Source organism: Astyanax mexicanus, chromosome 14 (genome assembly GCF_023375975.1).
Source record: "Astyanax mexicanus isolate ESR-SI-001 chromosome 14, AstMex3_surface, whole genome shotgun sequence".
In the NCBI taxonomy this organism is placed as follows: Eukaryota; Metazoa; Chordata; class Actinopteri; order Characiformes; family Acestrorhamphidae; genus Astyanax; species Astyanax mexicanus.
This window is the reverse complement of record NC_064421.1, coordinates 11,984,641-12,012,485: the sequence shown is the minus strand read 5'-3', so window position 1 is coordinate 12,012,485 and position 27,845 is coordinate 11,984,641. Positions and strand designations below refer to the sequence as shown.

General features: G+C 37.4%; 1 protein-coding gene across 6 annotated transcripts in view; it reads right to left on the bottom strand.

Annotated features, from left to right (window-relative positions):
• smoc1 (SPARC related modular calcium binding 1) overlaps positions 1 to 7,624 on the bottom strand; it is a 93,655-nt gene extending 86,031 nt beyond the window's left edge. For all 6 annotated transcript variants that reach the window (XM_049463652.1, XM_049463651.1, XM_049463653.1 and 3 more), the window contains exon 1: positions 7,206 to 7,624. In XM_049463652.1, the coding sequence (XP_049319609.1) occupies positions 7,206 to 7,304 (99 nt within the window). In that variant the 5' untranslated portion in view covers positions 7,305 to 7,624. The remainder of the gene's footprint in view (positions 1 to 7,205) is intronic.
• Between the last annotated feature and the right edge of the window lie 20,221 nt (positions 7,625 to 27,845).

Here is a 27,845-nt window from a genome sequence, read left to right as displayed (position 1 = left end):
TAACACCATGTAAAAAAAATGCATGAAAAACAGCATGATAAAAGTCAGGGGACAACATCCTAGTTCCATGAATTTTGCATGTTAGGCCTAATATTGAGTAATTTCTGGTCCATTTGTTATGACACTGTGACACAATGTAAAAAATATAACCCTTAGCTTCACACTAGGGGTGGGCGATATGGCTCTAAAATAATATCACGATATCTCAGGGTATTTTTGCGATAACGATATACTTGGCGATATAGGAAAACTAAAATATGAGGAATATATAATAATGTATAATATAAAAGAAAAATAGTATAACAGTTTAATCATAATGTGGCAAAATAAATAATATAGCATAAAATAGTATAATGCAGCAAAAAATATTGCAGAATATTTAGTGCATGCATATAAACTGCAAACTAAAACAATTATACAATAAAATACACTTAAAGCTTCACAGTAAATAATAGACTACTTTTAAGACAGAACCCTATTATCAGGATATGGATTTTTAATATCATGATATTTCTGTGTCATGATATATTTTATACGATATAATATTGCCCACCCCTACTTCACACCATGTAAAAAGGAGCTCAGATTTATATATTTTTGCTTTAAAGCTAAGCTTTAATATTCAGAACACTGTACACTGCGCCATGCACTTTAAATTTTTTTTAACCCGACTGGCAGTGTGACACTACACTCCCAGACTCAAGGGTCATGTTTGCCAGATCTTCGTAACAGGTAAACAACTGGAAAAAAAAAATATTCAGGTGGCCTTCATACACACTTCATCCAGTGTGTTCTAGATGTTCCAGCAGCCACTCGTTTGGACAAATTGTTTCATTTAGCTGTTCGGCTACTGGTTTAAATACTTGCAGACCTTTCTCTCACTCTTACTTTCTTAAGCTGTGAAACCTCAGAAAGGCCAGGTGAAAGTGCTCTGGCCCTGAATCCTGATTAAACGGAGAAATGGAAAAGTTACAGTTCCTCCGATGGCAAGAGAGGCTTTTTAACACAATCACAACCCTATTATTGCCCCAAACGCACCTTCCAACACAGCATCCATAACTGCCCATAAAGCTTTCCGTTCTCATGGCTAACGGAGAGATAAGTTAGCTCTAATGAGGCTCAAAGGGGAGGGCGATGTTTAAAAGGATTTAACTTCAGCTTTTTTAATATCATAACCCCACTAACCTCCTGTAATGATTACACTAGGGCATTTAAAAACCCTCTGAGGCGCAGGAGGGAGGATGTGTTTAGTACTGTGGTGAGCATAGTTTCTCAGCTTTTTCTCTGTAAAAGAGTGCATCAGTTTATTGTTCGCTCACTGCTACTAAAACATGAATATATGCATAAAAATATGAACATAAGGCCCTTTAGAAGTGCTTGAATTTCAAGTATGGGATGATCTGACTCATCAGAAGCAAAGTTGACATCTTACACAATTTTTACGCACTTACAAACTTAATCTCACCAGATTCCACACGGCATGGCTAAAAACTTACAATTTTATATATATTTACAGCTCTGGAAAAAATAAGAGACCACTTAAAAATGATAAGTTTCTTTGATTTTGCCAAATCGAAAACCTCTGGAATATAATCAAAAGGAAGATGGATGATCACAAGCCATCAAACCAAGCTGAACTGCTTGAATTTCTGCACCAGGAGTGAGTAGCATAAAGTTATCCAAAAGCAGTGTGTAAGACTGGTGGAGGGGAACATGCCATTATGCACGAAAAATGTGCTAAAAACCAGGGTTATTCCACCAAATATTGATTTCTGAATTATTTGAGGTCTGAAAGCTCTGCATCTTTTTTTTTTTCTTTTTTTTTCAGCCATTTCTCATTTTTTGCAAATAAATGCCCTAAATGATAATATTTTTATTTGGAATTTGGGAGGAATTTTGTCCGTAGTTTATAGAATAAAACAACAATCTCAAACAACAAACTCAAACATTTACCTATGAATAGCAAATGAAGTGGTCACTTAATTTTTTCCAGAGGTGTATATTTGTTTTTACACATTATCATTTATTAAAAATAAAAAGGAAGATTTCCTCAATATCAGATTTTTTACAGTCTGACCAATAATTAACATTCTGTTGGTGCATCCTCTTTTATTGCAAAATATTAGAAGTTAGAAGTTTGATGTATCTAACGAGCTTTTACTTGTTTCCCTGCAGAGAAAGTTACATCAAAGGAAGTGTGTGGCAAGCATATGTCCATATGTTAGAACTCTATGCAGATTTATGTGATCTTTTATCCGAAGTAATGTTTGGACAGACATAAAATATACGTTATACTCTCTTAACTACATATAACATATTAGTTGCATAGTGTTTATTACTGAATAATACATATTAAAAACACTTAACCTTGATTTAAAGCAACATTACGCATCAATTTTGCCTTATAAGAGCAGCCATTAAACTTATGCTAATGCTTTATCATTTTCACATTTTCTGTAAATAAATGCTCTAAATGACAATATTTTTATTTGAAATTTGGGAGAAATGTTTCAACTCCTCTGGGTTGAAATGTTACTTCTGCACTATGGAACTTTGGTGAAGCTGCACTAGACTTTCTAATATTAATCCCTAAATATTATTTTACCACCTCAGTCCACATGCTGCTTTCACTTCAGATGCATGTGTATAGCTGTTCATGAGGGGCAGGCCAAACAGTCATTTGTATTTAAAAAAATGAGGAGACCACTTCAGTTTCTAAATCAGTTTCTCTGATTTTGCTATTTATAGATATATGTTTGAGTAAAATGAACATTGTTGTTTTATTCTATAAACTACTGACAACATTTCTCCCAAATTTCAAATAAAAATATTGTCATTTAGAGCATTTATTTACAGAAAATGAGAAATGGCTAAAAAAAAAAAAAAAAAAAAAGATGCAGAGCTTTCAGACCTTAAATAATTCAGAAATCAATATTTGGTGGAATAACCATGGGTTTTAATACATTTTTCATGCATATTGGCATGTTCCCCTCCACCAGTCTTACACACTGCTTTTGGAGAACTTTATGATACTCACTCCTGGTGCAAAAATTCAAGCAGTTTAGCTTGATGATTTAAAGGCTTGTGATCATCCATCTTCTTCTTGATTGTATTTCAGAGGTTTTCGATTTGGTGAAATCAAAGAAACTTATCATTTTTAAGTGGTCTCTTATTTTATCCAGAGCTGTAAATATATATAAATTTTTCTGTTTTTAGCCATGCCGTGTGGAATCTGGTGAGGTTAAGTTTGTAAGTGTGTAAAAATTATGGAAGATGTCAACTTTGCTTCTGATTCTAGATTCTAGAATGGAAATGAAATGACAAAAAAGATGCTGAACTTTCAGACTTCAAATGATGCAAAGAAAACAAGTTCATTTTCATAAAGTTTTAAGAGTTCAGAAATCAATATTTCGTTAAACAACCCTGGTTTTTAATCACAGTTTTCATTCATCTTGGCTTGTTCTCCTCCACCAGTCTTACACACTGCTTTTGAATAACTGTATGCCACTCCTGGTGCAAAAGAAAATAATCATATGCTGTTCTATCCTATATCATCTTCTATCATCTAGTCGACCTTCTTCTTTTTTTTTTTTGCACAGATGTTCAAGATGCTCTCCTCAAGCCGTTTAAATGCTTAAACAATGTTTTCATTATAAAGTCTATTAATCACTCTGTATATGGACACATCCAGTCAGAGAGTCCATTGTTTCTAATGAGAGTAATGTGTGAGCGTATTGCAGATTCATGGTTGAGTCACCCCCAACCCCCCCCCCCCTCCAATTTGACCACAAATATGACAGTCCCTCTACGCCATACACACAAAAAACCCATTCACTTCCTTTCTCTCTCTCTCTCCCTCTCTCTCCCGCCGTACTTCCCCTCTTTCTTTCTTTCTTTCTCTTTTCTTTCTCGTTCTCTCTCTCACTTTCTCTCACTTTCACTCTTTCTCCGCAGTCTCTGCGGATCATTAAATGGACATTTACCGAACGGATGAGCTTGCCAAATCATTCTTGCGCCTCAACGGCTGTCAGGTACTTGAGGTTTCTTTCCCTCTCTCAGATGGAAAAAATGCTGTAACTGGGGCACATTTTCGAGTTTTGTCTGGCCAGTGTCATATCATTGATTCAGACTACAGAGGATGGGGGGAGAAGAAGAAGCAGGAAGAGAGCATGAAGAGAGAGAGAGAGAGAAAAAGAGAGAGAGAAAGAGAGGAAAGAATAAGGCTCATCATCACCATGACTCAGACTTTCTCACTTTTGAGAGAAATGACAGCCTGACAAATGAATGAACAACAAAGGTTGGCAGAATGGGAAAGTATGGGTTTTAAATACTATTGAGGACCTCCTGCCCCTGCCAACGGATTCAGCTGTGAGGACGAGAGGAGGAAAAAAGGAAAAGAAATTCACCATGTTGTCTTTGTTGGAAATGTATAAAATGCTGTGCTGGAAAGGCAATGGCCCGCTCCTTTCTTACGACCCAGAGGGGTGCACGGAGAGCAAAAGAGCTAAGCGACAAAAGGGCAATGGGTGCACTCAAGTATCACTGACAAACCCACAGGACAATGCAACTCCCTCCACACACACAGCTGTACTATTCAGCCTGTTCCATACACTAAACCGCTCCGCAACGTTTTAAACAGCCTCACAGTTTGAGTGTTACGGTAATTATTCTGTCAAATCTGCGATGATTTTTTTTTTTTTACAAATCGAACGGAAATCAAGGCGATTCTGTGACATAGATTCATGACTTTCTATCATACTCAGCCATGTTGGCTGGTAAAGGCCTTTAGTGGAGAGGCCTGAATCGGATTAACTGCGATAGTGACAATTAGGGCTGCACAATATATCGTATCAGCATCGCACTGATGTGCTGAATGTTTGGCAGCTGAAATTATTATTCAGCTTAAAATGGCTACAACACTACTTGAAATATGTTAAGCAGTACTTCTGTATGTGTAACTCAATAAAGTGAAAAGAATGAATTATGCATTTGTGAATAGTTTAGTGTTCATTGGGATTACTCAACATGACTGACACCAAAACCGTCCAATCCCCCGCTCCCTGATCTCAATATAAGAGAAGTGTCACGCAGCACTTCTGTATGTGTAGCTCAATAAAGTGAAAAGATTACATTATGATCTATAACGAACAACATGATGTTTTTGATGACACTATGCATTATGCAGTGTGGAGCGAGGAGCGTTTTGTAAACATAGCAGTGGTGAAAAAAAACGTGGCAAAATGAATAAAAAAACATGCAAAAAAAAACAGGGTATATATTTGGTATTCAGCCTCTAACCCAATGTTCATTTTGTTCCGTTTCAGAGAATCCCTACAACATACACACACTTTAATATGTTGATATATGCCACGCATTAATATATATTAATCTAATGACATACTGTCTCATTCTAGGCTTCTAGAGATTTCAATACTGTGCAGTCCTAGTAACAATATATTGAGGGCATATATTATATTTGATGTTTGTTTTTCACCTTTTGATCTGATTTAAATCTGGCAGTTGATCTTTACATTGTATTACAAGTTCATAAAGAGTGGACCAATAGAAATGCATGAATGCTCCCAAATTATACAATTAGGCCTGTCACGATAATTACATTATCAACTTATCATACAATAAATGGACATCAGTTCAATAATTTTTGATAATCGTGATATCATCTATTTTATTGTGTTTAACTGTATTGTATGTTTATTCACATACAGTATATAACAGTGAACAGTATTTTGCTTCAATAACTGCGACTCCATACACACAATGTGGACTGCAGTAGAAAAAGAAAGATGAATATATTATTTCCTAAACCATAAATATAAATGCTTTGTTATGCTATTCTATTATCATAGGCTGCGTTCACATTACAAGCCACATTGCTCAAATCTGATTTTTTGCTCAGATCTTGATGCTTCACATTCACAAATGTAAGTGACCGCATCTATCTGTGTGTAATGTGAACGAATCTGTCCCTAAAAAAAGCCTCACATGCGCACATTAATATAAACGTCCCCTTCTTTACCAACAACAAAAAAACATCACATTCGAGAGACGACTCGCAGTTTTATAAATGCAAAACAGATCCATTACCAGCTCATATGTGGAGCATCTTTTGCTCGAGAGGAGAGTAAACAGCTGGTCTGAAGTACATGCTCAGGTCGAGGAGGTGAAAAAGGGCCGGGCGGTTTGCTTTTGCTGTTTTTTTTGCAGCTATAGCTGCACTGCTGCACCAAGAGATGTGTGGGTATGAGAGAGAAGCACGTAGCGCATGCGGAAAAGCAAAAAGACCCATGATTTTTTCATGAATTTACATTTACATTCATTTACATTCATGATGTGTGTACCTAATAAGCACCATTAGCACTTTTCACTTGAGTATGGACTCTGTTGTGTATACTTTTTGTGTTTACTTATTATTATTATCTGTGTGCTGTTGGACAAATGAATTTTCCCATTGGGGATTAATAAAGTATCTATCTATCTATCTATCTATCTATCTATCTATCTATCTATCTATCTATCTATCTATCTATCTATCTATCATATTGCATGTCCATGGATTGGATATGTATCCAACTTTGGACCACATATGAAAGTGACTCAAATCTGATTTAGAAAAAATCGGATTCGGCACGTTCACACAGCCATGTAAAAATCAAATCTAAGCCACACTGGGCAAAAAATCAGATTTGATCAGCCTGGTAATGTGAACGTAGCCATAATGTCAATGACATTTAAATGGTCTTAAAATGACAATGTTGCAAAAATGTAATCGGGACAGGCCTACAGGATACAATAATTTTTTTTTTCACAATACATAAATTGATCGTTCAATTTTTTTTTTCTTCCCTGTTGGTTGATTTGGAGATATTTTAGTTTTTTGCCTTTTTATTCTAAGCCATGCTGTTTATAGGTAAACGGACACACAGGTAGACTTGAACCCATTCACACACACTCTCTCTCTCTATCACAAACACTACACACTCCATGAGAAAGAGCAGCTTTTCTACACAGGATTCAACTCATTCACCTCTCAAGTCATGACAACTTCCAGTGACAAATCACACAAGCCAGTAAAGGTCACGTGACAAATCTAACAGTCATCGATAAGCTCTCTCTCTCTCTCACACACACACACACACACACACGCTCTCTCACACAGAGACACGCACGCACGCGCGCGCGCTTACCCGGGAGCCGTTGGATTTCTGCGCTGAGGTCCGCTGCACCAAATTCAGCGTAAAAGTGTCCAAAAGGACGCAGAGGAGGAGCTGATGGAGCAGAAGCATGTCGTCGGTGTGCGCGCGCTCTCTGTCTTTCTCTCTCTCTCTCTTTCTGTCCTGTAGATATACCTGATTATCAGCAGTCCCACAAAACAATCAGATGAGCTGGAAACTCCAGAACAGAGGCAGCGCGCTCCAGAACCGCTCCTCAGTGTCTCTCTCTGCCGGGCTGTGTCTCTCTGTACCGGTAAATATTCACATAGTGTCCGGGCTGCTCTCTGTCTCTCTCTGTCCGCGCGCGGCTGCTCTGCGTGGCTCTGCCGTATCCACTGCACGCGCTCGGGCTCGGGCTCGTGCGCTCCTGGCGATAGCTACAGGTTGAATAGTTTAGTTTCCATTGGGACTCATTTAAAAGCCCGGGAGGTGGGATTACTCAACATGACTGACACTGGAAGCGTCCAATCCCCCGCCCCTCTGATCTCAATATAAGAGAAGTGCTTCACTTAGAAAAGACACATGGCGCCCTCACTCAAATAAACCACTAGTACTGCTGCCTGAATTAATTATAATATAATAACTATAGAATAATAAAACACATAAAAACATAACAACTATGCACATACAACAGATTTTCATGTTTTTTTTCTTATAGCTTCACAATAAGAAAAACAAGAGCAGATTTGTACTTAAATAAAAAAAAAAGAGTACAAAGCTTGTCACTGGGGCTGTACCTTATATTATGGTAGGATAGAGTACTAGGTTTGAGTTTTCTGTACCAGTAATGATTATAAAGATTATAAACAGTATCATCAACTGGATATGTGTCAAGAACTTGATGCAATCCAAAATTGTCTGGCTTTCAAATAAAAAATGTATTGTTAAAATACAGATACAGAATACCAAATGTACCTTTCAGCTGGTTAAATGGTACTAATCTGTATTTACTGCTGTTAGGACAGACTATAGAGGCCAATATTATATCTTTGAGGGTACAATAATGAAAAGTGTACCTTTAAGTACAAGAAAATACTTTTATCATATCTCTGTTTTTTAGTGTGTAGCTGTGAAACAAGAACATAAAACTTAATATCTTCTGTATTACAGGAATAGTTCACTAGTTTGCTTAATAAAATATCCCACTAATCACTGTGTTCATTAAGACATCTCACAGCTGTCCTCATTAAAGTCTAATGTTATTTAGTGTTATCATCATATCAGCTCCTGATTTATTAAATCAGTGATCAATGGTGTTAACTCTCGTTGTTTGTAACACATTCTCATTAATATGTGTTCTTTATTTGTATTATTAACTACATTGTAGATTAATTTTTAATAATTAAAAAAACTGAACTATGAAGGAACACTTATGCAAAAAGGTAGTAGACAAAAAAAGTGTTTGGTCTTTACAAACACCTGACATACAAACCCAGGTGGTTTGGGACGAGTTGGAGCACAAGGAGCAGGAAAAGCATTTAAGACCTCATGAAGCCGACTGAGAGAATAATGCCAAGAGTGGGCGAAGTTGGCATCAAAGCAAAAGGTGCTGCTTTGAAGAATCTAAAGTATAAAACATATTTTGGCTTGTTTAAAATTTTTTTGGTTTAATTTATAATTGCATATCATTTCCATCATAGGTGTGATGTCTTTATTAAAATTAATCTACAATGTAAAAATTAAGAAAAGAAAAAAAAAAACATTAAATGAGAAGGGGTGTGTCCAAACTTCTGACTGGTTATGTACATTCCCTCAGCAATAACACTGTTTGTTCCTGCTTGTAAACACGCCATACGCATTTAAACATGATACAGTTAAAAAAACACATTTTTTTTCAATTTGAAGAAAGTAGGTGATATCTTGTGAACTAGTTTAGTGTACAGAGCTCCAGTAAAGTTCCTGATTTCTGCTGGATGCCTCTAATCAGGACAAAGATGGGTTTTATCATTTTATCATCAGCTCACTTAATTTAACATTATTAAACAATGATTTACCAAATGTTAAGTTTTACTGAATTATGTACACACACACATATATATATATATATTTATAATAATAATACTTAAACAATAATATTTATAATAATATAATAGTGATAATACTGTATATATAAAGCTGCATCCCAACCGAGCACTACACATTAATACTAGGTTATATACTATATACTAATTTTAATAGTGCATATTGACAGGTCAGTACGTACTGACCTGTCAATATGCACTATTAAAATTAGTATATAGTATATAACCTAGTATTAATGTGTAGTGCTCGGTTGGGATGCAGCTTTATATATACAGTATTATCACTGTCAGACAAAAAAAAAAAAAAAAAAACGTATAGCCTTGTATCTTGTATTTGCTGTTTTTTTTTTTTACTTTTACCTTTTGACATAAAGTAAATCTAGCAGTTGTCTTTTACATTGTGCCTTTCACAATGAAAATTAAAATTAAATTAAAAAATAAACTTTTATAAAAATTTTTTCAAATGTTGATAATTTGGAGATAATATATGACTAAACATGTGTAAAAGGAGAAGGCCTCTCTTGAGATCTCTAACCGTCTACTTTTTAAACTTTTTTAGGAAGGTAACACTGGGCAGTGTATTACTATAGTTCTTTCTTTCTTTGTATTATTCTATTTCTTTTTTCTCTCTCTCTCTCTTTTTAAGAGTGTCTCAGTGGTAGGTGTGTGTATGAGAGTGTGTGAGGCAGAGAAAGAGGGGCTTTGAGCTCTGTGCAGGTGTCCTGCTACACACTCTACCCCCCCTCTTTTCCCCTCACACCCTCCCTCCCTCACTCTCTCCCCCCTCTATCCCTCACACACACACACACACTCGCAGAGTCACTCACGGGAACATGGCTTTAAAGAGCTCAAAGACTGTCTGGTCAGCCTCCAAAAGAAGTTTCTTTTTTTTTTTTTTGGACAATTCCAGCAGACCTCTCTTTGTCCTCCACATCATTCAGTAGTAGGGTTGGTAGGCCGTGACAGGGCGAGACTTTTGGAGATCGTCACTGAACAGGCTCATAATTACAGCCATTGAGAGCTTAGAACTGGCACAATTAGAGTGGGAATTAACAGTCTCTGTACTTGTTTCAACTGGAGGACATTTCTCCCAAAACAATGTTCAATCTGTGTGGTGGAGAAAAGAGAGTGTGTGGATGTGTGGGGCAAGCAGAGAGAGGGAGATAAAGATACTGTGTGTGTGTTGTGTGTTCTGTACATTTCCATGACCAAGTACTTCAATAATTTAGGGGTATCCAATTTTGAAAATCTCTTGTCAAACTGCCACAGATGAAGCATCAGATGAAGGACAGGAAGTGATGTGGGAAGGAAGTGCTTCCAACCCACCTCTGAGAGAGCAAGGCCAACTGAGAGAGCAAGGCCAACTGTGCTCTCTCGAACTCTGGCTGCTGATGCCAAACAACATAATCCGCGATTCAAACCAGTTCCTCGGATCAGTTTTACCCAATTTTTTACCCAATTTGAAAAGCCAATCCCTGTTAATATCCCCTTGATGGCACTTCCTTCCCACATCACATCCATTGTGAAGCTTAACTATGCTTTCTTTCATGAGAAAAAAGTGGCAGTTTTGAAAAAAGGTAGTGGATAATTGTTGGGGGCATTACTAGTGATATTAAGGTAAATTTCATATTAACAGGGATTTGGTAATTGCCTTTCCAAATTAAACACTAGTTCGAATTCCGAGTTATGTTGTTTGGCATCAGCAGCCAGAGTCTGAGAGAGCTCAGCCCAGCTGGCCTTGCTCTTTTAAAGGTGGGTTGATGGCACTTCCTACGTACATCACTTCCATTGTGAAGCTGAACTGTGCTTTCCTTCCCTACATGAAATTACCCTTAATATCACTTGCAATGCCCCACAACACTAGGAGGGCCTCCTCCAACACTTGTGAAGTTATCCACCACCTCGTTTTGAACTGCCACTGATGCAGCATTACTAGGTAGCCAATGTCACAATGGAAGTGAGCAGCTGTGCTGAGCTCTCTTAGACTCTGGCTGCTGCTGATGCCAAACAACATAATCTGGAATTCGAACCAGTGTTCCTCTGATCAATTTTACCCCATATTTTTGCCTAATTTGGAAAGCCAATTACCCAAACTCCCTGTTCATATTGTCCCTAAATATATCACTCGCAATGCCCTCAACATTAGGAGAGCCTCCTCTGACATTTGTAACGTTATCCAAGACCTCTTTTCGAAGCTGCCACTAATGCAGCATCACTAGTTAAACAATGTAGCCAATGTAGCATCACAATGGAAGTGAGGTGGGATGGAAGTACCATCAACACACCTCTGAGAGAGAGCAAGGCCAGCTGTGCTGAGCTCTCTCTCAGACTCTGGCTGCTGATGCCAAACAACATAGTCCAAGATTCGAACCATTGTTCCTCAGAGTAATTTTACACCACATTTTAGAGAGAATGTTACTCCTTGTTCATATTAAATTTCCCTAGATATCACTAGCAATGCCCCCAACATTAGGAGGGCCTTCTCTGACAATTGTTAAGTTATCCACAACCTCTTTTCAAACTGCCACTGATGCAGCATCCCTTGGTAGCCAGTGTGCTCATGGAAGAAAGCACAGCCTAGCATCACAATTGAAGTGATGTGGGAAGGAAATGCCGTCTAAGAGAGAGTAAGGCCAGCTGTGCTGAGCTCTCTCAGACTCTGGCTACTGATGCCAAACAACATAATCTGGAATTTGAACCAATGTTCCTCGAATCAATTTTACCCAATTTTATTTACCCAATTTGGAAAGCCAATTACCCAAACTCCCTGTTAATATGACATTTCCCTAAATTTCACTTGCAATGCCCCCAACATTAGGAAAGTCTCTTCCAGAAAGAAGGGCCATCAACTCGCCTCTGAGAGAGCAAGGCCAGCTGTGCTCTCTCGAACTCTGGCTGCTGATGCCATACAACATAATCTAAACTCCCTGTTCTTATATGAAATTTCCCATAATATCACTAGCAATGCCCTCATACATTACGAGGGCCTTCTCAGACACTTGTGAATTTATCCACTACCTCATTTCAAACTGCCACAGATGCAGCATCAGTAGGTAGCCAAGGTGCTCATGGAGAAAAGCACAGCTCAGCATCACCATGGAAGTGAGCAGCTGTTCAGAGCTCTCTCAGACTCTGGCTGCTGATGCCAAGCAACATAATGCGAGATTCGAACCGACAATCCTCGGATCATTGTGGCAGTGCCTTAGTTACTGCTGTTGGTTAGGTTTAGAAACTAGATTTAGAAATTTAGAAATCTATACACATATATAATACATAATGCAGATCAAATTAAACTGTCCCATGACTTTTGCCCCACTGCCACTAAAGAACACTGCACAGACATGCAGGACATGCATGTGAATTGTCCTGAATTGAACATGTGTGTGATTTCGGACAGAATCGCTTGTTAGTCTACATGGATAATTCTAGCCAGAGGCCGCTGGGCAAAATCATTACCACCCACTGGGCTGTCCACTGTAGATGGTAATTATTTAAGTAATTTACAAACTACTTGATATAGCTTTCTATGATGTGTTTCTGATACACGCATGATAAAATATGGATTGAGGAAGTCAAAAATGAAATGTCCCATCCATCTCCACCCACTACCAGGCCTCACTCAAACACAAACGATAATGATATAATTCCCATAATTCATGTCGTCTTGTGAAGAGCACACTGGACAGTGTCCAGCCTCTTTCACAAGATAACACTTCATCCTCTGAGGTAGCACTTCATGATACATCTATATGCTGCTGTCCCATGACCTTTGGCATGTCAGTATACTGTATTTTGTCCCTATATGTTTTAGAGAGGTCAGAGAGATAGAGAGAGGGATGAAGGGAGCCGATTTTAATAGAGAAGGATACAGGAGGCTCAGGGAACTAGAGCTCCTGACATGGCATGAAGAAAGTTTTATCAGGCGGAAGTTATCTTAGGTGAGATTTACAGATGGGCAGAACGCAACGCGAACGTGTGGGTTGCGATGTTGCTATCAAGAGGTGCGGAGAGGTGGGCCGAGCCTCGCCGTAGTGCTGGATCTCTCCCTGGGGGCTTGGCTGGGCTGTGCTACTCCCTGACTGTGCCAGCTGGTCCACTGCTGGCCAGGCCTGTGTGAAGTTATTCTGGGGGAGGGGAACAGCAGTGTCTAATGGAATGTTAACGAGATCACTTTATGTCCTGTATCCACTTTCCCTCCGCTCTCTCCCTTAACTATGCCCTTACGCCAAACAAAGACGCCAGGGCTTTCTGGGGTGTGAAAACTGTTGTTGGTGAAACGACGGCCGACGCAGACCGGTGTTGTCACTTGGCCGGACTTGAAACGGCCGCCTGACAAGGGCGAGACAGAATAGAGTAAACGAACAAGGGCGAAAAAAAATAAAAAGGCCTGTGCTGCCCAATTATCGCGCCAGCCCTTTCGAGAAATCCTCAATGGCTGTCCACTGTCTGTTTACAGCAAACAAAGCCGACAGAAAATTAGCAGGTGTCTGTAGACAGGACCGGCCGGCCCAAGCCAGAGGCACCCTGCCGATTCCGGGCTCAATTATCGCCGGGCTGCGCACATTGTATGCCTTTAATCAACACAAACGGACACAGCAGAGGCTGTAACCCCCCTAGCCTGTGTATTATTTTGATGTCTAAGATAAGCATGACAAGCCCACTTCATGTTAAGTGGCCTTAATACCTGCGTATTTAATACTTGCGCAGTTCTCACTGCTGTTAAACCCAGTTGCGGCTTGCGTAATTAGACATCTGGACCCAGCTTTATTGTGGTTTCGCCAGATCAAGGGGAAAGTTTCTCGGTCCGGCCTTTTTCACACTGTCTGGGAGATTCCTGAAGTTTCCTTAATTGTTAATACGTTTTTAACAACGATAACCCCCTCTGAGACACGCATACCCTCACCGGCTTTCTAATTACACTGCAAGCGGCTTCACTACCAGCATGTGGTGCAACATCTCGATCTAGCATGGTTCAGAATTTATTTTAGAATTTTAATTCATTCAACCACATAAGCCTTGTGCAGCGTTCCAATAGGTCAGAATAGCTCTATTTTCGATGCTCTTTGTGTTTGAAGACTTTCAACATACTTCATAAACAATATCTCATACCGGCACCTGAAAGTTTTCGCTCACCGCCAAACTAACTGGGTTTCATGGCCTCAAGCGCTGCATTCCGTATTCACCATCCATACCAGCCCGGCCTGCATGGCCTCTCTTCGTCGGAAGAACAAAAGAAAAGGAGTAAAGGTGGGAGAAGAATGGGAAAGATGGACGGACAGGGGGACTTCACTCGGAAAAATGTGAGGTCAGAAAGAGCACCTACTCCCTTTAAAGTCTCTCATCTGGCTTTCATTTGATGAATTCCACGTCTTTTACATGTAATGGTTGCACTGGGCTCAAGCTCTTGGATGAATGGAGCTCCTCCACTCCATTCTGGTCATTCACCATACCATCTTTAGCTTTTTGCACATGTCCAACAAGTACACTTACACTTACAGTGGTGTTTGATGTTTGGCCTGGATGTGTGGTGGATGTTATGCCATGCAATATGCTGTACCTCCTCATGTTATTAAAATATGCTGTGTATTTTCTATCATTATATTTTTTATACAATTCCCTTGTAACATCCAGACTGTTCTCATACAGAGTTCCCCAATGCTGGAACAAACTACCTTCCACTACCAGATCAGGAGAATCTCTCACTATCTTTAATAAACTCCTGAAGACAGAGCTCTTCAAATAGCACTTACTCTCCTAACACCTCTAACTAACTACCTTCTACTACCAGATCAGGAGAATCTCTCGCTATCTTTAATAAACTCCTGAAGACAGAGCTCTTCAAAGAGCACTTACTCTCCTAACACCTCTAACTAACTACCTTCTACTACCAGATCAGGAGAATCTCTCACTATCTTTAATAAACTCCTGAAGACTGAGCTCTTCAAAGAGCACTTACTCTCTTAACACCTCTAACAAACTACTTCTAACCTCATTTCCTTCTTCCCCTCCTTCACTCCTCTATCCTATTGTTTCTCTCTGACCTCCTTTAGGCCCTGTCTAAAGATGTTTTACCTTTAACTTCTATTACTTTTGTACTTCACTATTGTAAGTTGCTTTGGACAAAAGCGTCTGCCAAATGTAATGTAATGTAATGTAATATTAATTTCTGTGCAAAACTGGAAAGACGGAATGTGACAACTGTTCCTTTTATTTATATAAATGTATTATTATTATGTGTCTATTTTTTTTTCTAAAATGTTAAATCAAACAAAAATATCTAATTAGGTTGGTTTTATGGTAAATGGTGGAGAACTTGCAGAGAAATTTAGGAAAAGGAAACAGGTGACCATTTAAACAAATATATCAATAGTAAGTTGTATATCTGGAAAGTATGTTTTATAGAAGAATATTTTTAGAAAGTATGCTTTCCATTTTGCCCCACAATACTCAGACATATACCTATTTATTCAAAAATTAAAAATCAGCATTTTGTGAGATTATTATTATTATTATTATTTTGTTTTATTTGGTCTCCTCCTACAATTGATGAGTGTATTTAAAGTTTACTCCTCTGTAAATACAAATGAGTGTCCCATTATGTATAGCTGTACATGTACACTTAAAAGCTGTACACTTAAAAGCTGCTATTTTAAATTGCAATTGCCACAAAATGTTGCTTTAAAGAACAAAAAAAAGTGCCATGACTTACACTATATATTATTCAGCTTAACACAATTAACATAATTCAACTTAACACTTTACATTTTTCAATATCACAAAAAGTGGCAAAAACGACCAAGATTGTCTTTCAACATCATACCAGTGCAATATTGTCCAGCCTGAAAAGCTAATATATCACTAGAGGACTGACATAACTGAAAAATTCTGGCCTTTTCTCACCAGCTTTGGATTTTCAGATAAACAATGTTGGTTTCCCCTCATTGTGGGCTTTCTGGTTTAATACACTATGGTTTCGTAAAGTTTAGAGATGGACTATATTTTCTTTTCAATGGGAAATCTCCATTCAAAATGTTGTGTAATCCAAGACAGGTCTTAATCCCTGTCTGGGAATCTGCTCAAAGTTTGGTTTGTACTAACATAAAAACACACTTTATTTACTGAAGTGTCTTATCTCTTTCTTTCTTTTTTTTTTTTTTGCACTGTGATAATTGAATGTAATGGCTTAGGTTAAAACTAGGGCTGTATGATACTGAATAAAATAACTAACACTGCAATATTTAGATGTTCTCTGGAAGGTATAGCATGGAAAATTTTATATCAAAAGTTTTAAAACTGTAATTTAACACTACACAAGACAATGCATGTCCTGCGATGTTACTAGTCCATATGTGCACATTGCAATGATGATGCTATATGTAAGTGATACAGCTCTGGAAAAGATTAAGAGACCACTTCAGTTTCTGAATTAGTTTATTTGATTTTGCTATTTATAGGTATATATTTGAGTAAAATGAACATTGTTATTTGATTCTATAAACTAGAGACAACATTTCTCCCAAATGTGTAATATAAATTTTGTCATTTAGAGCATTTATTTGCGGAAAATGAGAAATGGCTGAAATAACAAAAAAGATGCAGATCTTTTAGACCTCAAATAGTGCAAAGGAAACAAGTTCATATTCATAGTTTTAAGAGTTGAGAAATCAATATTTGGTGGAATATCCCTGGTTTTTAATCACAGTTTTTTATGCATCTTGGCATGTTCTCCTCCACCAGTCTTACACACTGCTTTTGGATAACAATATGCCTTTACTCCTGGTGCAAAAATACAAACAGTTCAGCTTGGTTTGATGGCTTGTGATCATCCACCTTTCTCTTGATTATATTCCAGAGGTTTGTAAATCAAAGAAACTCATCATTTTTAAGTGGTCTCTTAGTTGAAATTTATCGAGAAAACTTTTTAGGGTACTTTTGTAGGGCTATTTTTTTAGGGCTTTTTTTAGCCCCCATTTATTTCTAACTAACATCACATCCACACTCAACACTTTTAAACACTAACAACACACACACAAACACAGGAGCTCCCCATGCACCTCATCACTCCAGCACCTCATCTTATGTTATAAGTGAGCGCGAGTGAGCGCGAGTGAGCGAGAGTGAGCGCGAGTGAGTGAGTACAGAGGGAATCCGGGTGTGAAAAGAGCCATTGAGACAGGGCTTGGGTGTCCAGCACCTGCGCCGCCTATTCACCCCACTGTTTACACACTGTCATCCACAATTAATGGCTCTCAGGGGTAGGGCTGCCTGCCCTCCGCTGGGCCCCAGGACCCTTCCTGGGCCCTTATGGGTGCCTAATTGAGCATACCACCCTCCTGATTGAATTAACAGCTTGTTCCCTGGGACCTTTCCCCCACCAGCGTGGGGCTTCACTCCTTCTGTGCCAGCCCCAGCAGAGCGGTGGGGGGGTGACGGCAAGAGGTTAGGGGCACAGAGTTGTGAGTTGTCAAAACTGTCAGGAAAACGTGGCCCTCGCTGTTGGCAAAGCAAAGCTAGAAATGTGAACTGGGGGCAAACAGAGGTCCCGGTCTTCACGAGGACAAGCCTGCCCGGTGGACACTGGGTCCTAAGGCTGGCGAGACGCTACTGCTTTGTATGATCCACAAAAATAAATAAATTAAATTAAAATATTTTTTAGAATATTGAGTATTAAAATGGTGCTGTTTAAAAAAGCATAAATACCAGCATAAACCCTAATAGCTTTCCCAGGAGACACATGCTGTGAACTACTGAGCTCTCAGCATCTATTGCACTTTATTAAAAAAAGGAACCACACAATGTTGGCTACAAATACTGCTTACCTAGCTAGTTTGCTAATTTGCCCTTTATATGTAATAAATGTCAAAAACAATTGACTAGTAGTAATTTAGTAGTAACTAATATTCTTCAGTTGAACCTGAAAACCCAGCTAACAATTTTTTGGTTAGTAGAATGTTTTCTGAATTTTACAGGTAACATTTTTAGAACATTCACTCTGTCAAGTTTTCTAGATTTTATTTAACATTTTTAAATCATCTGGTAACTTGTCTGGGTCATACAGCACTGCCACTGGACTACTTAACAACAATGGCAGACAAACCAAGTCTCCCTGAAGCTGTTTCGGTAGTGGCTCCCTGATGCCCGCGAGTCACATATAATCTCCCGTAATTCAGAACGAGTGCCCCAAACGCGCACACAGGCCACAGACTTTTTTCTCTAATTGCGTGTGGGAAGGAGAGAGAGAAAACAGAGTTGATTTCAGGGAGGTCAAAAAAACTTGCACACACACCAAAGGATAACGAAACTTTACTTTTATTTGTTTATTACTTTTTTTAAATTAAATTTAGAGCATTCAGAGGTGAAATGAGTTTTATATTTTTTCTTTTTGGAAAAAAGGGAGAGGGGGAAACACTGCCCGCCCACACCAAAAACTGATTGGCTGTCTGACAGACTCTTTGCAGAGAACAGGCCAATCAGAACCCTCTCTGTTTTCTCTCTCTCCTTCCCACACGCGATTAGAGAAAAAAAGTCTGTGGCCTGTGGGCGCGTTTGGGGCGCTCGTTCTGAATTCCGGGAGATTATATGTGACTCGCGGGCATCAGGGAGCCACTACCGAAATGCGGGAGACCCCCACAGCTTCAGGGAGACTTGGTTTGTCTGAGACAGCCAATCAGTTTTTAGTGTGGGCGGGCAGTGTTTCCCCCCCCCCTCCCGGACGGGAATTGTTCAGTGAGTGAGAGAAAGCAGATCATGGCGGAGGCAGGGAAAGCAGAGGCAGGGCCTTCCAAAAAGAAAAAAAAAGAAAACTCATTTCACCTCTGAGTACTCTAAATTTAATTAAAAAAAAATAACTTTTGCAACTTGGGATGTCTGCAATGGTGTTCTAAAACTTTTGACTGATAGCATAGCTGGCCAGCACTGTTGTGTGTTGTATTTGAGTTTGCCCATGCTAGTTATTCAGTTGGTTCAGTGATGGTGGTCATGCCTGTCAATCAATTTCATGCTGGTCAAATTTAAATAAAAGCATACCCTATGCTGGCCAACAGCTAAGATGACTTTTGCTCAATTAAGTTGATAAAAATAGTCATTCAAACTTTTTCAAGTTGGATTTTTTGCAGTGTTTGAATATTGGCTGCCCCCTTCCTTCTCTGGAAGACATTTCCAGCTCCCGATACATCCAGGACAGTGCTGGACATTTAGGGCAAAGCTTTACTGCTACTTTACTGCTACTTTACTGCTTTTACATTATTGTCTTTCACTGAGCCATCAAAACTCTATTTTTTGTTCTAAGACTAGTTTATACTTGAAATATTCATACAATACATTACATTTTAATGCAATATCCCAGGTGCATTACTCTCCATGTTTTCTGTTTTGTCCTTACTTTTCTGTCTAATTTTGCGCTGATCATGTTTAGCAATAAAAAAAATCTAAGTAAAAAATAGAATATCCTTGATAAGTTATTTTATTTTAGTAATTCAGTTAAACATGTGAAACCCATATATTATATCGGTTTTATTAAACACATAGTGATCTATGTATGTGTTTATTTATTTTATTGTTGATGATTATGAAAACCCTAACTCAGAAAATTAGAATATTATATATAAGACCAACTGGTTATTTTGCCAGTGTGGGCAGTGTGCCAAGTCCTGCTGGAAAATGAAATCTGAATCTCCATAAAAGTTGTCAGCAGAGGGAAGCATGAAGTGCTGTAAGATTTTCCGGGACAACAAAACTGCACTGACTTTAGACTTGATAAAACACAGTGGATCAACACCAGCAGATGACATGACTCTCCAAACCATCACTGATCATCTTTAAATGTTGCATTTTATATGGAAATCAAGGGACCACCTAATGAAGACACTTAACATTTATGATAAAGTTTCAATAGTAAAAGTAAATAACTAAACTAATTTCTTAGCTGGCTGATTGAGTGGTTGATACATGGTTATTTGGTGAAAGGGCCCAATTAATACACAATTTTTATGAAACATTTATGAGAATTGAAGACAGTAGGAACCTTTTTTCTAAGAGTTAGAAGTTTAGAATTTGTTTATTTCATTAAAAATAAGAATATATGGTCAACAATATACTCAGTTAGTACACTGCAACAACCTTCGGGCTGTATACTATATATATTGAGTTATAAAAATATATATTAAAATACTGTAGGGAAAAATGAACAATTAATTCATTATGTACAGATGCAAAAATCAATAAAAAAAGGTAAAAGAAGAATTATCTGAATATTGTGAAATATTCCAGAGTTCTCTGTTAGAGATTTGCAGCTAAATCCACGTCATTTAGATATCCATCATGTTTTACACTCACTAAAAAAAACGCTGTCAAACATTTCTGCCTTTCCAGCAGAGAAACCGAGGAGGAAATCCAACATTATATCAAGTGTTTTATTTGATTTATGTGCAGTGAGTTCAACCTGGCCAGCAAAACATCAAACATCAGCGAGAAAAAGCATTCAGCATTCTTGAACGTCATATGAAGTTTTGATTAGGATGTGGGAACACCCCCGCTCGGCCAAACTGGCCCCAGGCCTGTCTCTGTGTTCCGTAACTGCACCATGCAACTCACCTCTCCATGACCCCCCAGTCCAGCACCGGGACATACCCCTGCACCAGTGAACTGTGCAGTGGCTGCACCCCATGCAACCCCCTGCCAGATCCCATGCCCCCAATTTACAAGGCAGCCAGCACGTTCCCTGCTGTCACTTCTTACCCGCTGCCCCTCTGATATGGTCCATACGGGCGGGGTCAATTAAACTCGCACTATTCCCCCACCAGGTCAAGAGTTTAGTGGGTCACCACCGCAGATTCCACCACAGTTATCTAATCCAGTTCCCTGAAGCCACAGGCTGACTGTACCCACAGGATGACCCTTAGTAAGACACAGTAAAAAAAAGAAAGATGCATGTGTGAATTAGTGCAGGGTGGTGTATTGGTAACTGTATTGGTAAAGGTGGTGTTTAATTTTGTGAGAGAAAGCAAACCCTACAGTTATAAAAGCCTTTATTTAAAGCCTTAATGCTTCATAATCTATGTACTTCTGCGAGTAGAATAAGCCTCAAACCTATATAAAAAAAAAACAATCACACAAAAGAAATAAAAAACCCACAATGATATACAGCTCTTAAACAACTTAATGATGATGTTTTTCCTTTATTTTACCAAATTGAAAACCTCTAGAATATAAACAAGAGGAAGATAAATGATCACAAGCCATCAAACCAAGCTGAAATGCTTGAATTTTTGCACCAGGAGTGCTGACATAAAGTTATCCAAAAGCAGTGTGTAAGACTGGTGGAGGAGAACATGATGCCAAGATGCATGAAAACTGTGATTAAAATCCAGGGTTATTCCACCAAATATTGATTTCTGAACTCTTAAAGGTTTATGAATATGAACTTGTTTTATTTGCATTTTTGAGGTCTGAAAGCTCTGCATCTTTTTTTAATATTTTGTTGTTTTTCACTTTTCGAATTAAAACTGAATCTGAAAAGTGTCTTGTCACATTGTGTCAGACTCAAAAACCTGGAATAAAGTTTTTACTGACTTCCATTGAAAGATTAAACATTTTTTGGTTAGTAGAATGTTTTCTGAAATTACAGAGAAGGTTCTTAAAACATTTAAACTGTCGAGTTTCCTCTATGTCCTCAAAATATTTGTACATTTTTAAGTTTTGGTAATATTGCTGCAACATCACTTGTGTCAAAGTTAAAATTTTTAATTTTGGGAATGCTACTTTTAACATTCCATGATTCCATAGTCTTCTAGCTGGGACCCTTATGTAAGAAACGTTCTAATAATGTTCTAATATGATGCAAACTATTAATACCTTTGTTGAATGCGCAAAATACCAGTATTGCGCTATTAACTGGTATTGCTAACAATGATAACATGGGACATAAAAGTTTAAAAAGTTATTTTAGTAATTAGAAACATATCTGTTTTTTTATGTCCCATGTTATTATTGTTAGCAATACCAGTTGATAACACAATATTGGTATTTTGCACATTCAGTAATGGTAATCCCGGATTGCATCATAATATTATTAGAATGTTTCTTACATAATGGTCCTAGCTAGAAGACTACTAACATTATGGGAATGTTAACCACTCCTGCGTGCATACATATAGTTGGATAGGTTAGTGGCTAACACCACTGGCCTTCTCCACACTGCATTGTTTGCTATACCCATTGATAATGCAAATACTTTTTGCACTCTTTATGTCCCATATAATAAGACACCAAAAGAAAAAAAATATTTTACATACCTCACAGATTAAACATTTTGATACAATACAAGCCACTAAACTGTCCAACTATAAGGTTATGATGCAATCTGGGATTACCATTATTAAATGCGCAAAATACCAATATTGCGTTACCAACTGGTATTTTAATTGAAATATATCTATAACTTTTTTTTAAATGTTACTGTTAATGTTCTAAGAATGTTCAATCTGTCAAGCAGTAAAATCAGTAATATTATACAATTCTGTCTTTATTATCAATTAGTGTCCTCCTAAATGGGACATAAAGAGTGCACAAATGCTTGGTTGCACAAAATACAGTAATTGCATTAGCAACTGGTATTTTTTTAAATATATATGTATAATTTTATTTCAAATTTGTCCCATTTTCTCCCTAATTTAGCACAGCCAAAGACCCAACCCACTCAATAGAACTCTCCCTATCACTAGTGATGCCCCAACACACAGGAGGGCAAAGACTAACACATGCTTCGTCCGATACATGTGAAGTCAGCCACTGCTTCTTTTCGAGCTGCTGCTGATGCAGCATTGCCGAACAGCATCACAGTGCGCTCGGAGGAAAGAGCAGTGACCTGGTTCTGATACATGAGCTCACAGACGCCCTGTGCTGCGGACATCACCCTAGGAGTGATGTGGGGAGAGAGCCCCATCTACCCAGCCGGAGGGAGCAGGGCCAATTGTGCTCCCTCTGAGCGCCAGCAGCTTGATAGCAAAGCTGCATGAGCGGGGGTTCGAAACTGTGACCTCCTGCTAATACCAACTGTATTTATTTAACAATGCTGATGTGGGACAATTCTCACAATGATAACACAATGGGACACAAAAAGTGAGACACACAGTATTTCAGTTGGATTCTTTATTAAAACACCAGTAAATCCATGACGTGCATTAATAACATATTTAATCTTAATATTACATACAATGGGATACATAACAACTGATGTAAAGTTAAATTCTTTGGAGTAGGCCCTGTTATCAGCTATGGTCTTTCTGCAGCATCTGGACCCTCGCAGATCCTGCTGTATGTAGGAGGCAGGGGCAGAGCCAACCCCCGGGCAGTAGGCGGGGAAAAAAACCCTGAAGCTTGTGGGGAGGAAGGAGGGGAAATAAAACAGATAAGGTGTGTAAGGGGAGGAACACAGGAGATATGAGTGAGGTGCATTCAAGACTACTGCTATAATAGTGCAGAACCTTTCGTTTTTTTATAGTGTAGAATTATTTGAATGTTCATACTCCAGTGTAACATAATTCTCATCTCAAACGACTGATTTCTGTGTTGAATGAAACGGTGTGCTATTTTAATGGGATGATTTAACAGGATTCAAAGCCTAGTCCTTCTGCTACTTGCACTGCAAAATAGATACATAAAATTATATTTTTTTATATTATGCAAAATAAACTGCCAATGGAGTAAGCAATTTTTCTTCGAAAGATTTCTTAAAATAAGCAATAACAAAGTCTCAAAAAAATGAGTGAAGTAAGACTTGAATCAAGTACAAATCCCAGATTTTTTGGCTTACATTTAAAGAAAAGAATCAGAATAACTTGACTGGTGATTTTTGTGCTAATTTTGAGTTCAAATTACTTAAAATAAGATGAGAAGTAAGACTGATTAATCTTACACTTACACATACAGTCCTTAGTAAGAGAGACAAAAATTAATCTTCTGAGATTAAGATTTTTTTTAGTGTGGAGAACGACAGTGGTGTTAGCCACTAAGCTATCCAACTACACGTAACAGTACATGCAGGTATGCAGGGCTCTCTGGTCACTACACTGTGAGCCCGGATAAGTTGAATTTTACTTTAAAACTTTGAGCAAACCGATTGCCTTGAAAAAGTTAAGTAATGGGTAATGAAAACTAGAGTTTACATAATTCAAAACATCAGGTTAAAGGGGAACTAAAGGGGAAGTTGATTTAACTTTTTTATTTTTGCTATACCAATTCATTTCCCCAAAAATTCTCTTTAGTGTTTTGTATTCCAAATAAATAAATAAATAAATATGTTGATTTCTTCTTACTTTTCATTTGAATTTTATTTTACTTAAATATTTTATTTTATAAATAAAACACTGTAAGCCTGGAAAAGGTGAATTTAGGGGCCAGACAGTTAATCATAATATATGATCTACAAGTTTACCAAAGGCAGCCCCGGAGGGAATGACTACACACTGATGATGGTGAGTGTCATAAGCTGGAGGACACACCCAAAATGAAAATAGTTTGTCTGAACAGACTAAACTCAGTTAAATATAAGTTGACTTAACTCAAATATCACAAATACCCACAAATGTTCACCTAAGTTGATAAATGTATGGAAATATCTAATTTTACATAAAACAGCCTTTTTTTATTTTAGTTTACAGTTTACTGTGTCGTAGTCTAGTACGTGCACTATGTGTATAACTATGATTATCACTGAAATACAGTTCAGAAATATGTCTACCTTGTATCCATTTCTCTGAATTTCAGATATGATCCCATCGAGACCACAGAACACAACAGTTTACAGCTAGTTGCCTGGGCCACTCTCTGGGGCATCCCTGCTGGAGAGAACTCTCACAATCTTATAAACAGCAATCATGGAGGAAAAAATGTGTTCTATTGGAAAAAAAAAATATTTATACTTGCCTGGACCTTTGGAATCATTTTACATGTTGACAAAACAGAAGAGGAGTCGGGTGGAATTTCCTTTCCACTCATTCCTACAATGGATAAAACTCCTGACTCTTCAGCAGCTCGTGATTCTTCTCAGAGTGAATTCAAATGAATTCAGTCCTATAGGATAGTATAGTACAACATATACAGGCCTAACTGTACAGTATAGCTATCTATAACCACCTCTATGTGTAAACATTTGGGAAAATATAAATCATTTTTATTTTTTATCATTTTTTCCAAATAGTTCAACATAACTCAAATACACACTGTCACACTTGCATCTATAACTCTCTATCTATAAATGCTCAACCTGAGAACACCTAACAATTCGAATTTATTTGAAAGACTTGGTAAAGTCCATTTATTGTCACCCACAGCTGTTTTTTATGCTATTCCGACCAACACATTCCCAATCTTTTAAAATATATATTTTTAAAAATATATATATATATTTTTAAATATTTTCTTTTTTCCCTGTTTGCCTGTCTAATCATAAAGTGTATACAATATAAATTAAATGACATATTAAATAAATGTCTAATAATGTTTGAATTTCAGGCTGTGTGGATGCAAACATTATGTACGTTTATAAAATGCTGATTTGGGATTTTTTGGGGCTAAATTAAATACAGATTAGGCACAATAGGCACATACATATTCCAAATTGTGCCAAAATTACTCTTTCTTTATTCTAACAGATTTAAGTGTGCTGACGCTTCTTCTGTATTTAATTATTAATTTATTTTTGGTGTGTGTGTTTTGGCTCCATCTCTTTTGACAATTTTTTTTATTGTCTTCTTTCCTTCCCCTCTGTCTGCATCTAAACATAAAGTGTATATAATATGAATCAAATTGCATTAAAGTGCATAGAAAGTGCAAACAATTTTGTTCTTTTCCTGCTCTGTTTTTTCTGTACTCCAATATTCATTATGTTTGATGAATTTTATATTAAACATATGAAAGTCAAATTATAAACAACATTGATTTTGGATTTTTAAAGCAAAACTTAATAGGGGTGAAACACTCAAATCTGCGCAAAAACACTTTATATCTGTCTTTAATCATTAAACACATTTGTTTGCACAGATTTCTGTGTGTAGACACTTTTTCTGTATTTCACATTTTGGTCTTTCAGCTGCAGCACCTCAGCTAAGTCTTTTTTTTTTTTTTAAGCAAGATTGCCAGTGTGTTAGATAATAAAAGTCCAGAACTGAACATATTGGTAAGAATGTATCTGACCTCTTAGTCTGGTGTTAATTTTAAGGCTATCTGAGTATCAGTCAGCAGTGTATCTCATGTATTGATGGGTAAAAAGACTACACTGCAGCAGAGTGCAGGCCTTCAGGAGCTTCAGATTGCAGGCCTGGGTATGTGGCGCCCTCTTGGGTATGGTTAGCCTTACTGCAAAGGTGCTGTAATGCGCTGCAACCAGCGAAAAACATAAATAAACCGTATTTAATAAGATGAGAAACGCTAATTCCTTGGAAAACAAGACAGTCTACATTATCCAGACCTTTAAATGGTTGCTGCTACTTCCTATAAGGCTTAATGTACAGATTTACTACACTTGCATTTTAAATTTGGGCTCAATTATAGGCTTAACATCAGCCTGTGTTACATATTTACATCCCTCTATACTCCACCCCCCTATCACATCCCTATGTATACATAGGCCATTCCACATTGCCACTTGCTTGTTGTAACTCTTCCAAATTAAATTATTTTTTAAATCTTTTTTAAACTCTGAATATATAATAACACATATTTAATTATTTACTATAAAACATGTATTGGTCAAACTCAGACAGATTTATTAATTTTTTTTAAAGGTTTCTAAACCGAAGATGGCTATAAAATTTAAAAAGTATGTTTAAAAGCAAGTCCATTAATTCCTTTAATTTTCTCTTAAGAAAGTCTTTATTTTAAATAAATGGTTGACTACATGTTTAAATAATTGATATTTATGAGAAGAAAAATCACTCCTGTTAATGGCACTCATTCCTGTTACTGGAACTCACTCCTGTTACTGGCACTAATTCCTGTTACTTTTTATGTTTTGAGTAACAGGAATAAGTTTTTAGCATAGAATAAGAAACAAAAAAACAAGAAAATAGCTAAATGGCAGCTATGCTAATAGCATGAGGACACTGAGCACATTCAAGGAATTTTCCCAAAATTTGTATTTTAAAAATAATCAAATAAGATCTATGTATTAATTCAAGTGACATGAATGACTGTTGAGATACATGTCATGTCCTCAGTCATAGTTACAATAAGATCAAAAATACAGAAAAACAAATGAGGGAATTTAATTTTGGTCTTCCCATGGTCTTCAGAAGAACCGACCGATGTTACTTCCTGTTGTAGATGTGACTTTTAGAATATTTCAAATGTTTAGATATGTATTACATTTTTCAGATAATTATTATGGATTTATTATGAAAAAAAAAAAAATAATAATAATAAAGCATAGATGGGATTTGGAGTTACGCAACAAGGCAAAATAAAAAATTACATCTAAAGTATTTTAATAATTATATTTCATGGTAAAATTTATAGTTAGAGAGTGGAGACAGGTAACAAATGAACAAATGCTATTTTTCAGTGTTCTAAGTCGTTTTTAATTTATTTATTTTTT